The sequence below is a fragment of the Bactrocera latifrons genome, unplaced genomic scaffold, assembly GCF_001853355.1.
Source record: "Bactrocera latifrons isolate USDA-ARS-PBARC rearing strain unplaced genomic scaffold, ASM185335v1 scaffold_23, whole genome shotgun sequence".
Classification (NCBI taxonomy): Eukaryota; Metazoa; Arthropoda; class Insecta; order Diptera; family Tephritidae; genus Bactrocera; species Bactrocera latifrons.
The window spans coordinates 1,420,795-1,435,770 of record NW_017535852.1 but is presented as its reverse complement, the minus strand read 5'-3'; the positions used below and the strand labels follow the sequence as shown (position 1 = coordinate 1,435,770).

The 14,976-nt window shown below is 38.3% G+C and overlaps 1 protein-coding gene across 5 annotated transcripts in view; it reads right to left on the bottom strand.

Moving 5' to 3' along the window:
* The window catches only part of LOC108968798 (G protein alpha o subunit), a 102,417-nt gene that overhangs the window by 60,246 nt on the left and 27,195 nt on the right, over window positions 1-14,976 (bottom strand). The window contains exon 1 of one of the 5 annotated variants that reach the window (XM_018933052.1): window positions 1,928-2,541. The exons of the other annotated variants lie outside the window; for them this stretch is intronic. Coding sequence (XP_018788597.1) covers window positions 1,928-2,045 — 118 coding nt within the window. The 5' untranslated portion in view covers window positions 2,046-2,541. Of the gene's footprint in view, window positions 1-1,927; window positions 2,542-14,976 lie in introns of those variants that run through there. 5 annotated transcript variants of the gene reach the window in all.

The following is a 14,976-nucleotide window of genomic DNA, read 5'->3' as shown; positions in this document are numbered from 1 at the left end:
CTGATTGCCCATCCGTTGAGTAAAATGACTCAACTCGTTCGATCATTTCGTCTGTTGACTGGCGAATGACACGTGGGATGTTTGCTCCTGAATAGAAGCGGGACTGTCTGCTCAGACTTGAGACTTTACATATCCCTACAGGAAAAAGTTAATCGAACGATCCAAAACATGAAATTCTCTGCTCACTGAAGTGTTCTCCCAATAAATCAATTTATTGATGCCATATGTGGGAATTGACGCGATAACTTAAGCCATTGCTGATTATGTTCTCACCGGCAAAACCCAACCGTTCTTTTTTTGTTTTTTCTGGATGAAATTACAGCCCTTGAATCTCTTGAGATTGCTCTTTAGCCGAAATTGGGCAATTTTGCTTGTTTACATCCCAGAAATGGGGCTCATTGTTGAACAAAACGCATTTCGAAAGCTTATGATCTTATTGGAACTCTTCAAGCGCCCATAGTGCGAATCGATGTCGCTTACAGAGGTCGAGCGGTTTCAGTTCTTGCACAAGCTGTTATACGTTTTCAATTTGAGTTCTAAACGTAAAATGCGCCAATTCGTTCCATACATCAGTCCGAGTTGCTACGAACGACTCCACGGTCTTCATGTACAACAGAGCTAGGCTGCTAGTCAGTGATTCGTATTAGACGTCTGCGCCTGACTTGTCTGTTTCATAAGCGAAAGAGTTAATCTCTTTCTGCCACCTTGGATTTCTTCGCCCTCGCAACTTTTGATGCGTCAAAACCAATGCTCAGAGATTAAAAATGAATTTCTTTTGAAATTTTTTTAATACAAATTATGAAATAGCAGACACACGGCGCTCAAAAATACCAAAAAAAAAAAAAAAAAAAAAAAGTTTAACATTGATTCAAGAACACATGATTTAAAATGAGGTTAAATATTGAGGTTTAGTATGCTATTGGCTTCAATTTTATTCGGTGTTCTAAAACATTACAGGAACACATCTTTTGGGAACTTTTAAAAACTCACTTAACTATTGAAAAGAAAGATGATTAAGAAGTTAAATCAGCTTCATATTACATATGTATCTATGGGTTTCCGGTTCTCGCGGAATGGCCGGAAATTAGCTTGCTACCTTCATCACAATTCCATCAGATTGGAAGCGAGTCGGATGTGCGATGTTCTCTTTCGGCTGGTGTTGCACTTTAAAGAGTTTTTGGCTAACACAAAGGAGAAATATCAGGATCAACCGTAGGACCTATCATAACCTAACCTAAGAACGAATGTTGAAACTTGAGCAGACCAAAACACAAATATCTGTCCATGTCAAGTCCATCAAGTTTGCACCAACCTTAGGAGCTATCATAACCAGCCGAGTCGATACGAATCTTGAAATTTGAGCAGACTACTGCTGAAATAGCGAAAATGAGACATTTCCTAACAATCCACTAGCATTTAGTTCCTACGCCACAGAAGAAAATGCTACGAGCAGAAAAAATCTTTCAAAACATGCTTCAAATGTTATTGACAACCCACTCTTCCCAACTTTTAGCATCAAAAAGGAAACTACACCAAAAGCAATGCGCATATACTTTGCATACATAATTCTTCTTATTTTTCTAAACAGTAACAAAACAAAAACATTTTGCTTACCACTTGTCGGCTTAACTACATGACACCCTTTCTTTCTTACTAAATTCTGTATATTTCTAAAATGCACAGCACCAAAGTTGTCGCAGCTCTGTTTTGCCGCTGACATTTTGTTTTGACACGCAATTGCGAGCTAAAATTTATGCAAACCCTACAAAATCCACAAACTCTAATATAATTTGGCTACTTATTTGTAGTTCTTTACACTGCTACTTTACATATTATCCGCTCGTCTCGTGTTTTTTTTTTTTTGGCTCAATCACACTTATTTGTATGGTTGTGTGTGTGTTTTTTTTTTTTTGTGTGACGAACTCACCCAGTAGCAGTAGTTTGATATCTTTGGCTGCCTGTATGCCATCCTCTTTGAGATTCCTTTCAATCAGGCGACTTCTGGCGGCTGCAGCCCTCTCCTCGGCAGACTGTGCGCAGCCCATCGTGCGTATTGCTTCCACGCAAAACGTTTTGAAGGTCGTTTAAATCGGCCGTGAGCGGCCGAAATCACAATACAACAGATATATATATATATATACAATGCGTGGGCACGAATTAAATGCAAGCAGATTGCATGTAATTCTCTTTCGACGCCTAAAAGCACACTACACTATTTGTTTATTGCTGATTTGCTTGACTTTATTTGATTAACTTTATGGTTTTGTTTTATTTTTGTGCTTTAAACAGTTGCTGTTTTTGTTTTGGTGAATTATGGGAGAGCTGGGTTTATGGCAAATACTTTTGGGGGTTAAAAACGTTGGCAAGCATCACTCACATGTCGTACTTTGTTGTTGTTTTTTGTGTTTAAAACAGCAATTAATGCAAATTATTCACTTAACTGCACAAACTGGTTTTATTTCTATTTTATTTGTATAAATTATTTCAAAGACTTAGCTGTCAAACCCTTGCTGACAGCATTTTCGGCACATTTGCTGCGTTACAGTTGTTTTTCAGCGCTAAAATTGTTGACAAATAAAACGAACTGTGAGTTTGAATGTGAAAATAGCCACTGCTGCTACGCCAAGAATGCTGTGTGAGTACGCAGAAACATTTCCAGTCGAAGATTGCTACGGTTATGTACTTTCGAAATTTCGAACTCGAATTCGAAGTTAAGATTGAGAGAGAGCTGAAAGGCACAGCTCAAAGTGTGTGCGCCTTTGGGGATCATATATACATATCAACATTAATATGCGTGGAGCCACGTTAGAAGAAGAGTAATTTTCGCAAACTCCAAAAATGTTCGCAAAAAATGAGTAAAAATATGTTTCTGAGCGTCAACCAAGTGTTTAGAGCTATGTTAACAGCAAACACTGTTAAAATCGCTGGAATTTCGGGAAGAGCAAAATGGTAGGGTGATATAAGTTTTTGGAGTGTTTTGTTTTTGTTGGTCTGGAGAATTTGAGTATTTTTTTCTTTCATAAAAATAATAATTTTCCCATTACCAAAAAAATTAAAACAATAAAAAATAATAAGCAAAAAAAAAATAGTCATCCTTTTTAAAATCCAACCTAACGGTAAACGCACGCTTAATATAACCGTAACTCTCCCAAGCATGTGAATGTTTCCAAGCGAAGTCTCCAGCAATGCAACAGCTACCATTGTGAAGCAGCAAAGCAACAAAAAATCAATCGCAATCACATTACCACTTGTCTTCCACAGTGCTCCAGCCCTGTTCATTCAGCGTGAAGGTTACTACTCCACACAGGACTGCAGCTCCTACACACACAGGGGTGCTTAAGTGAAGAGCGTAGCGCTGTAAGACTCTTTCGCATACAAGTTGCCATGCAATGGCGTACTACTACTAATTACGGTACATACGAGCGAACAATAAGCGAATAAACGAATAGCAATGTAGGCACTTCGCGTGACTGACGGCACAGTCGGAATAGCGCGCACGGCGAGAGAGTCACAATCACCACTACACATTTGCATGTAAACACCCAGCATAAAGCGAAGTGGGAACCGCAGAAGTGAAGTATGGAAATTAATGATAATGTTTAACGAATTATAGGTAAGGAATTCAGTTAGTTTCAGGGAAATAGAGAAATAATTAAGTAAAAGGTAGTACTGGAAGGATGGAGTCATATGTAGAAGTTCACACAAGTGAGGAAAGTTCTTTAAGGGCCATTCATTTGGGAGAAGATTCCTTTAGTTTCAGTTTCTACTAGTTTCGGAAAAAAATATTCAATAAGAAAGCCCTTTTATGCAATTATATTTCTATACATTTGTATGACTGACTGTCTGTAGATTTTCTACATAAAAATGATTGGTCTTTACTTCTTAATAATAAAACAGTAAATAAATCCCGCTTACTGATCGTTCACCAAGCAAATCTGAGAGCGTAAACGGCAACCAGTGGAAACTGACCACTATTCACACCACACACACACATAATCGAGAGTACTACCGGAGTAATGAAGCAGTGAACTCAAGTACCACTGGGTTTAGAAACATGCATATGTGAGTATATTGAAATGAAATTTGCACACTTGTTATGCTTTGCTTTCTTCGAAGTACGCTCCTTGCCCGAACAACTCTGCGGCCAATAGACACATCAAAACAAACAAACATATGGCTCACTCCAGCTAACTGACTGCTTGACGAGTTCACTGTTAAGTGAGTGTCAAAGTTGGAGCGCATTGGAGAACTCAAGGAGTGCGTATGCGTGTGAACACATTGGAGGGTGGTGAGTGGTGGTGAGTTGGCGTAGTAGACACGCAAAGAGAGTCTAGGGGTTGGTAGAGACGAGCCAGCCAGCTAGTACTACAGCTATGTATGGGCGAGTGTTTGCTGGACATTTGGGCGGTTGAGTGTACGGTTCGCTTGCGCCACACAGCATTGCGGGCTCCAGCAACAGAAGCACCAGCAGCAGCAGCAGCAGCACAATGACACTGTATAATTTCCACAAATCATGAATCACTCAAACATAACGCGTATAGAGAAATTGTAATTCAAAAAAMAAAAAAAAAAAAAAGGAGTGTTATTTGAGTTTTCACATATACGCTGTAAAAATTTGTTTTTTTTTTTTCGTTGTTTATTATTATTAATAGCACAAAGAATTAACACAAATATTTTGCTTTAATAATTTTCATATATTTTCTTTGATATTTGGCAGCACTTCTGTCAGTTTTTCGTTTGTAGAAGATGGAAAGCAGCTGGAAAGGACTTCATGGTTTGGTCACAGCGAGCGCACACACATTTCACATGTCCTGCCGTTTGTCACACAATTGCATGCACATAAAATATCGATGCAAATTCATTTTTATTTAACGCCAACCTTTTAATTTTCAATGAAATATTTTTATTTATTTATTTCAAATAAAATTTTTCCACATTGCTACACTTTTTCACAGATTTTTTTCAAACATCGTCATACACGCTTTACACTAAATTGACAGCGAGCGATTGACCGAGAACGAAGTGAAAATTGTATGTTTCGTTAAACGATGGTAGCGACGACAAGCGACGTTGCGGAGCGGCCGAGCAGCGCTGAGTGGTGTAGTGTAGAAATTTATGTGGAGCCGCCCTGTTCGACGGGCACATATGGCATACACAATACATATGCATAAACATTTGTGTCTGTGTGTGGGTGTGAGTGTGTGAATACAACAAATTACAGACAAGTGGAAAATTCTCTTAACAGGCAGCGTATAGTCTCGCTAGTGGGTTAACAGTGCGTATACGGAACATAGAAATACAAATATACACATATACATGTACATATATGCATGCAAACGGCGCATGAACGAAATGTAGGTAGGTACGAAGACACGAAGGTGCAAAGACGAAGCTAACTACACGGCAGGCGGGGAAACGCTGGAGAAAAAGTACAAAAACTACAACTACATTTTCACATTTTCCCCATTTACTCATTCGCCATACATACATATGAGCACACACAAAAACACAAAACGTACAACACATATAAAGATATATATATATACAGACGTGCTTGTATACATTCATGTATTGGCACGTAATCGCATAAACATCCGACCAAAGTGGCGTTTACTTGAAGAGCACTGAGAAGTACCAGAACAGCAATAAATACGATACACACAAACACACACACACTGTAACATATTAATAGCCATAGTCACACATACAAATTCGGTTGCGCCTCATAAACAGCCCCTAGAGCCAGCTATAACAGCTGAAACATTTCGTATTTGCTGCTGTGCTACAGTTCGGCTGTGTGGCGGTTTCTAGCTTCGCACCGCTGTTTGACGTTGGAAAATTGGAAATTCGAAAGCCGACAGCTCAACGAAGCAAAAGTGTGCTCGTCATGCTCAATTAATTTGGTTTAATTGAAACAAGTTACGCACTTTTGTTCAAGTTAAAGGTAGGCATATTGAGCCTACTGAAGTTATAGTAAGGACCGTAGTAGAACTCTCATGCTAGACTTCGGTATATACATTTTACCATTATGTTTAAAAAACATTAAAAAATTATTTTTAGTAAAGAAATCCTATGCTGTTGGTGTTAGAACTTCAGACAGCTGTTCCATTTGAATTGTACGTACTTTGTGCCTTCATGTCTTCATATGAATTATGTTTACTACCTCAGTAAGTCTCGAAAGTTTTCGGGATCCCGAAATGGAAGTTTTTTTCCCAGTCTGTCAATTTTAATGTTTTCATACCGAAAGTTTTCGGGATCCCGAAATTGAGTTTTCAAAATTCCGAAATGCTGAGTTTCAAAATTTTTAATTTTCTCATTCTGATTATGTAGTGTTCAGACAGAAAGTTTAGATATTGTAGAAATGACAATGATAGTCAATGCGGCTTTCCTTCCTCTTCTTCTTTATAGACACCGCTTAGGCGTTTAAGCCGAGTTAACAACAAAGCGCCAGTCGTTTCTTCCTTTGACGTTCACGATACCAAATTCAGCCAAGTTCTTCTCCACCGGATCTCTTCTACTGGAGATGTTTCTCTTCCTCTGGTTCCACCGGTGGGTACCGAATCAAAAATTTTCAAAGCTGAAATATTCTCTTCCATTCGGACAACATGACTTAGTCGGCGCAGCTGCTGTCTCTTGATTCTCTGTACTAAGTATGTCAGAGTCAACGCATATCTCGGCGCATTTGCTGAGACCAAATATATTGATATCGGTGTACGCCAGCAATCGGTTAAAGAAGTCACACGATAGGTAGTCCCTTTTCTTAATATACCGTTTACTAAACCAAGAACAGTTTAAAACTTTAGTTTTAGTTATAAATTTATTGAAAATAAATTCTCAGAGATCTCTCAACATATGGAAAAGTGTCTCTGAAATCATTAAAACACTTTGAGTTGGCAGCCCTCTATCTTAAGGGTGTTCCGCGAGAGCAATTTGTTACGGTGGTGTTGGTAAAAAGCAATTACTGAGCGAAGTAGCTCTCACTACCCAATTGAGTACACTGGTTATAACTCGCGTTGTTGATGCTCTTGGAATTGCGCATGTGCAGTAAACACTCCCATCTGGAATGATGGATAGGCCAGCAGCAGCAGGTTGTGTACCTTACACGCTATATATATGTCTATATGTCTGTACCAACATATGGATAATGCGAGTATGTATGGCCCTGAGTTTTTGGAAGTGCGTAAGCACACGCACGAATGGAAGAATAACTCATCAGCAAACGAAGTTTTGGGGATTATGGGACGCGAAGAACATAGTACACAAATATGATTTGCACTATTTTTACGCATTCACCGATTATTTTATTGCTGATTTTTGTTTATTTATTGCTGCTCTTATTCCATATTCAACCATTTTATTGAAGTGATTTTTTCGAGGAAATTCAAAGCGTTAAGCATAACCGCTCTGCCAATGTGTTTCGCTCGTGATGGAGCCTTAGCATTAGTTGGTCAATTTATCATTTGATCATCTATCAAAGTAGGAGAGTTCGTGTCTTTCAAACGGGATTATTCGTGGGCGTGGGCATTCGACAAGGCTGATATGATATTACTTGAGGGTTGTTTTACTTTATTTATTTAATTGCATAGGTTATACCCGAGCACCATAATCGTATAGTCTGTGGTCATATACATACTGGGTGTATAAACTCAACGGTTGTTTAAAACGGTGTTCAGGATAGTGTGATAGTTCATCTAAGTCTCCTTCCTTCCAATCAAGTTATTTTGATTAAAATTTCAGAAGAAAATTGGTATATGTATACATATTGTATTGACCAAAATGGGTTGGGTCCATAAGCCAGAGTAGGTTTCTTCTTGCAGAATTAAACACAAAATCGCCCAGAAGTAACGAGTGATCGAAGTAGATATACTTTTCTCAATAGCCGATTCTTGACAGATCAGGTGTGAGTGGTGTCAATTTGCCGTGTCATTTTTGTTCAGTATTGTTTGGCATTTTATCATGGAAAGATTTACACCTGAAAAAAAATTTACAAATCGTTCAACTTTATGGCGAAAACTCACGTTCCGTAAAGAATGGCTTTCACGAGTTTCGCTCAACTTTTGGTCAACATAGTTGGCCTACTGGGCGTACTATTCACAACATAATCAACCATCTTGAGACCCAGCATTCATTATTCGATAATATTCCATCGAATAGACCACGTCCAGCATGTTGTACCGAAAATATAGCAGCCGTATCTGAAAGTGTACACGAAGACCGTGGATAGTCGATAAGGCGCCGTGGTGTTCGCATCAACTCGGACTGACGTATGGAACGACTTGGCTCATTTTACGTCGAGATCTTAAATTGAAGATCCGACGTTTCCGAGCCAAATTCTGTTTCTAGCTCAATGGGCATGTAACCAAGCAAAATTGCCACATTTGAGACGTATACCTGAAGAGATTCAAGAGCTGACATTTCATCTAGAAGAAACAAAGGTTTGGTGTGGTTTGTGAGCCGGTGGAATCATCGGTTCATATCTCTTCAAAATTGAAGCCAGTGAGAACGTAACCGAAAATGGCAACCGTCATCGCGCCATAATAACTGACTATTTGATGCCTGAAATAGAAACTCGTGATTCCCGCGACATTTGGTTTCAATAAGAGGGCGCCATTTTCCAAAATCGCATCAATAAATGGACTTATTGAGAAAACAAAAAAACGCTGAGCAGATAATTTCACGTTTTGGCCCGGTCCGTTGGCCTCCAAGATCGTATGATATCACACCGTTAGACTTCTTCCTGAGGAGATAAGTGTGAAGTCTATGGGGGCAAACCCGCTGCGATTCAGGTCTTTGAGCAAAACATAACGCGTGTCATTCGTCAGTTACCTGTCGAAATGTTCGAACGAGTGATCGAAAATCGGACTGAACGGATGGACCATCTGAGATGTAGCCGAGGCCAAGAGATAATCTTCAAAAAATTATTGGCAAAGAATGCTCTTTCGAATGATAATAAACATACCCCGTTCAATGTGAAGTTTCTGCGTTTTTTTCTACAAAAAGGTAGAGAATCGCGAAATGGATCACCTTTTATGAAAATTATAGCAGGACTATCCACATATTACCTTATCTTAATCTGCATAACTTGGTTAAGGGATTATTATTTATTTGTAGGAAGATAAAGCAAAATGTTTGACTTAGCATTATATAGTACACTTGTTGTAAAAATTTGTCATTAAGATATACGAATATATTTTTTTTAAAAGTGTGCGAGTATTTGATTAACTGGCTAATTACTAATTTTTATGCTCACCGTTTGACTGAACGCAACGGCACATTTACCGTATTGTGCTCACCACAACTCGCGACTTAATGCCTACAAATACATATGTGTGTGAATCTTTGCCACGAAAAACTGCGGCGACTCCGTGCATTGTGATTGATTTGGTTGTTGGTTGAGGCTCTCTGGCTGGTTCAGACAACACAATGTTTGCTGACAGCAGCGATTTGTTCTTACGAACTTGAAAGTAAGTCCATATATGCATTGGCACGGGTATGTACACGATGTCTGTGTAGTTTTGTGGATTGTGTGTACGATTGCCAGCAAGTGGGGTTAATAAATATTTTTAAAAGCATGCATGTTCATTCGTTTCTGCTTCTGAAGCTGTAAATTGTTCACATGTCATAAAAAATGAACCCAGCCAATCAATCAGACGGGAATCTGCGTATAAAAGAGATGCTTGAATTCCAGGAAAACACTTTGCACTTGTAAGGAAGACAGAAAGATTTGTCTTTAATTGCAAAAGTTGATGACAGAAGGGACATTGAAGTCTCAAGTGTGGCCATCAGGTACAAATGGCCTCAACGAATTAATTACGCTCCATCAAAATCGATTGCGCTGCTGCACACGAGCATTTGACTGGCACGTGCGACCGAAGGCAATTCCCATGAAACAGTTTTGGTTAAGGCAACAAATTGTATTTTTTTTACCAACATTTTGTGTACAAATAAAAGGTTTTATTAATGACGAATAAAAAGAAATTAAAAAAAAAAAAACAAAAAAAAAACTTAACTTCGTTTGGCCCTTAGCTATAAGACCCTTCACTGATGCATTTTTGATACCATAACAGGTACAAAAAGATTTTTATCCAAAATTTGATCGGTCCGTTTGTAGATAAGCTAGAGGCTATAGTATTCCGATATTGGCGGTTCCGACCAATGAGCAGCTTCTTGGGAAGAAAAGAACATGTACAAAATTTAGAATCGTTATCTCAAAAACTGAGGACGTAGACGGACACACAGACAGACGTGGCTAAATCGACACAGTTCGTTACAATAAACATATATTTGTATATCTACTTTATATGGCATCAAATGGGTTAAAAACTTCATGAAGGGCAGTTAATGGATATGAAGTTTTATTTTAAACTTTCGTTATATTCTAAAAACACCATAACATAACTTGGCACGAAAAAACGGGCGATAAGACTATAGAAAATTTTAGGGGAAGAAGACAGATTTGAACAAAGAATTGATCCAACATTAGATCATCTGGTCGATATTGCCACGATCTTTAATAGAACAACACTCAGTTGATGATTTTGTCAATGAATGGAATGAAATGAGCACATACGAGTTATTAAGTTTCAGGCAAACTAGTTAGTGGACAGAGAACGAAGTGCTTTTGCGAGTTCTGCTCGAAATACTTAGGATAGTGGAAGTATTGACATCTTTGTAAAACCGCAAAGACAAAGTAAGCAGAAACTGGGTGTAAAATGCTTAGATAGCTTCAAAGAAAAATATTGTAGCCTGGCAACAGAGCCACGTGTCTTCGTGAGAATTCATGTAAGCCAAAACGACGTTAAAAACTTGAATAAGAAATAACAGTTGGGTACCCAAGTGACTAACTGTTTGAATGCTGACAACTGAGAGTATAATAGTTCATAATCGGCAAGCTGGAGCTTGGAGCCTTTGGTATACAAATTGTACAACAGATCCTAGAGAGAACCTTTTAATAGCGAAATATATAGGAAAAACTAGACACATTCGTTTCAAAGCGTAATTTTTCATCCATTCATTTACAGGTCTAATTTATAACGTCGGCTTCGAAATCTAACGAGGAATAGCTCTTTCCAACAGGTGTTACTTCTTACTGAGTAAGCAAAATCCTCTTCTACAAGTCACTCATCATCTCCGTCCTGCTACTACTAGTTTTCGTCAGAAAGGTTCTGCGGAATATTTACGGTCCTTTGCGCATTGGCAGCGGCGAATACCGCAGTCGATGGAACGATGAGCTGCACGAAATATATTATATGACGACTTTGATATAAGTACATGGTTCAGCGAATCAAGAAACAGCGGCTGCGCTGACTAGGTCCTGTTGTTCGAATGGAAGAGCACACTCCAGCTCTGAAAGTATTCGATTTAGTATCCGCCGGTGGAAGCAGAGGAAAAAAGAGACATTCACTCAGTTGGAAAGACCAGTTAGAGCAAGATCTGACTACACTTGGAATCTCCAATTGACGCCAAATAGTGAACAGGAAGAGCGGCGTCAATAATGGAGAAGAAGGAATTGGAAATTTCAAACTGACCTAAAATTTCTCCAAATCCATCCTTGTCACCCATGGCGGACCAATGAAAATGGTAGCAAATGGTAAGATCAAAAATCTGTTGGTTCTGAGAATCATAATTAATGCAACCTCGCATTAAAATCTGGCAACTACCGAAACTATTTGTGCAGCTAACAAACGGAACATAACTTTCATATTTAATAATTTTCACAAAATTTCAATTAGTTTTGTCATTGCGCACAATTTCATCCGAAATCTCATTAGCAATTTTCCTTTATCAATTTCGGCAGTTTTATTGTTATCGCGCTGTTTAATATCGATAATCCATATGGTGGCAGATAACCACAGAGTGAAGAAGCGGCGAACAATGTCAGACAAAAATAACTGCCAAACAACAACAAACTACGTATGCATGTACATGCATGCATAGATGTGAAAGCAAACGAACATACATATGTACACACATAACGGTACACATATCCATTTCCGGTGAGTGCATGCAAAAAAATTGCGGTATATCGGGCCATTAAGGTTGAAAATAGTTTTTCTAATCTAACAAGCGGAATAAATATGTGCGCATATGTGTGTGTGTGTAGATGTATGTATGTGTATTCGTATACGTTTGTATCGAAGCAAGTGTGCCATTATGTACATATGTATATACTGCTCCAAAATCGAAATATTTAATTCGCAAAAACAACAATGGCGTTCAATTGACTTACTTCAAATGTCGTGTAGTGCCACCAAACAGACAATTTCGCCTCAAAACTGATCGGTGTGTGTTCGTAATTGTATACGTGAGTGTATATTGAATATTCTATTTTATTTTTTTCATATTTTTTTTGTTTTAAATCTTACTAAATTGATTTGGTGAGCAAAACGCAAAAGTCAAGCGACCAACGCTGCCGCTGTCAATGGCGCTGATGAGTGACAAAAACAACAACAACAACAACAATAATAAACGCCATAATAACAATAACAACAACAAATACACGATATACATAACAACAACAAAAATAAATATAACAACAACAACATTAAATATAACAACAACAACAATAAATATAACAACAACAACAATAAATATAACAACAACAAGACGTATGCATGGAGAGTGTCACACTGACAACAATAAAAGGGAACGGCAATAACGGCAAAACTGCAATGCAATCAAGTGGAGAATTGACAACTCAGTGCCGCAGCGTTTAACCGCCGTGGCCAACGTAATTTTTCATTTGTAGGTGTGTGTGTGTGTGTGTGTGTCCAACTGGTCGAGTGCGAAGGGGTTGCCCATTCATTTATGAGCTCTATGCGTGCACACAATTGATGCCATAACCGGGACAGATCTACTTGACTTTTCAATTAAATTCTACTCGTTGATTTCTATTTATTATTTTTATTTTTGTTTTTTCAAATTTACAAAGTACGTTTATTAATTTAGCTAGCTTTTTTCTCCATCACTTTGACTTTGTTTTTATTTAGTTGATCTTTGGCTTTGCTAAATTATGCGATTTGTGTGTGTTTGTCGTCACATCTGTGGCACAGTTGGATAGGAAATGTTGTATTCACAATACATGCATAGATGGAACCAAGAAATATTGGCATTTAAGCGAATTGGAGGTAATTTCATTGAGTGTTAAATGTTTTCTTTTTTTTTTTTTTATTATTGTTAATTGTTGTAGGTAATAATTCGAAACCAATACACAAACCGTCAACTACAAGGTGCATTCCAAACTAAACACGACTTTTACAAATTAGCGCCCCCTGGTGGCGCCATCGATATGTCGACTGGTGCGTTGGAATCTGCTATCTTTATCGATTGTCCAGTGAGAATTTCATGACATTTCATTGATTGGAAGTGAAGTTATTGGGATTTTAGTGCCAGTATATTTGTGTTATTGGTGCGAAAATGAGCTTCGAACAAAGAGAAAACATTCAATTTTGTTTTACAATTGGTAAAACTTTTACCGAAACGCTTCAACTGATGAAACAAGTTTATGGCGATGATTGCCTATTCCTTAGCAGAGTGCACGAGAGGTTTCAACGTTTTCAAAGTGGTTGTGAGGTCATAAATGACGTTCAACATGTGGGCCAATCAAAATCCGTGATCACTGGAAATTCCATTGAAACTGTGCGCGAATTCATCATTGAAATTCATGGAAATGAAATTGAACATCTCCAAAACATCGATTTATCGCATTTTGACCGAACATTTGGGCTTACGAAAGGTGCGTCCACGGTTTGTTCCACACAAATTGACTGACGACCGCAAATTGCTCAGAGTCCAACATTCGAAGGACATCATTATGACCGATTATTTGACCAAAAATCATATTTTAACCATTAACCACTCCCTGTATTCATCTGATATGGCACCGTGTGTCTTCTTCCTTTTCGGAAAATGCATTTGCCCATGAAAGGAAAGCGTTATGCAGACGTAGAGGCCATTCAAAAGGCTTGCACCGGCATACTGGCGGCCATACCAGCCAACGAGCAGTAGTAGTAGTAGTAGTTGATTGAAACCCTTCGGAAAGGAAAGATAAAATAATAAACATTAAGGTAAAAAAGGAAGGGGAGGGGTGTGGCTCAATTTTTAAGCGCTACGAATGGTTTATGCCGATTTAGGGCGAAACTATGAGTCCGATTGAAAAAAGTTATTTGGTAATGTCGTAGATAAGGAAAAGATCTACAACTTTTGTTTATGAACTTTTCCACATAACCTCAAAATTTATATGAAATATTAACATAACTAAATTCTTATTTTTATATTGTACAAAAGTTATGTAGTCCTTTCAGGAAATTCAAATGATAGTTAGCTTGTTATGTCCCAAATTTAATTTTTTTTTACCCAACAACATTTATTTCTTTTCCTTAATATCTAAAAAACTTCCTAAATTTCAATCAAAAGTTTTCTGGTTCAAATACTAAACCTGACAATCATGCTGATGATGCGGAATGCTTATGGTGCGCAATGGAAATGTCCTGAGGTAAGCAAAGTAGTTCAGAATGATGATAATTTTGAATATAAATATTAGGTTGTCATTTTCGCTAGTTGGCGCTGAGAACGCATAGTTCTAGTTTTATTCGCCGCATCGGGTCATGCTATAACTTTTTGAAAGCTCAGTTCACGCGCTAACACGTGTTTGATTGATGGTCGTTGATGAGTTATAGCGTCGCAAAAATGGAGCAAAATAAAGAGAAAATACGGCATATTTTACAGTACTACTACGATAAAGGCAAAAATGCAACTTAAGCCGCCTATAAAATTTGTGCAGTTTATGGACCCGATACAGTTTGCATTTCCACCGCACAACGATGGTTTCAACGTTTTCGTTCTGGTGTAGAGGTGGCCGAAGATGCGTCAGTCTCCGGAAGGCCTGTCGTCGAAAATTGCGATAAAATCGCTGAATTGGTCGAAAGAGACCGGCATAGTAGCAGCCGTAGCCTCGGTCAAGAGCTGGGCATGAGT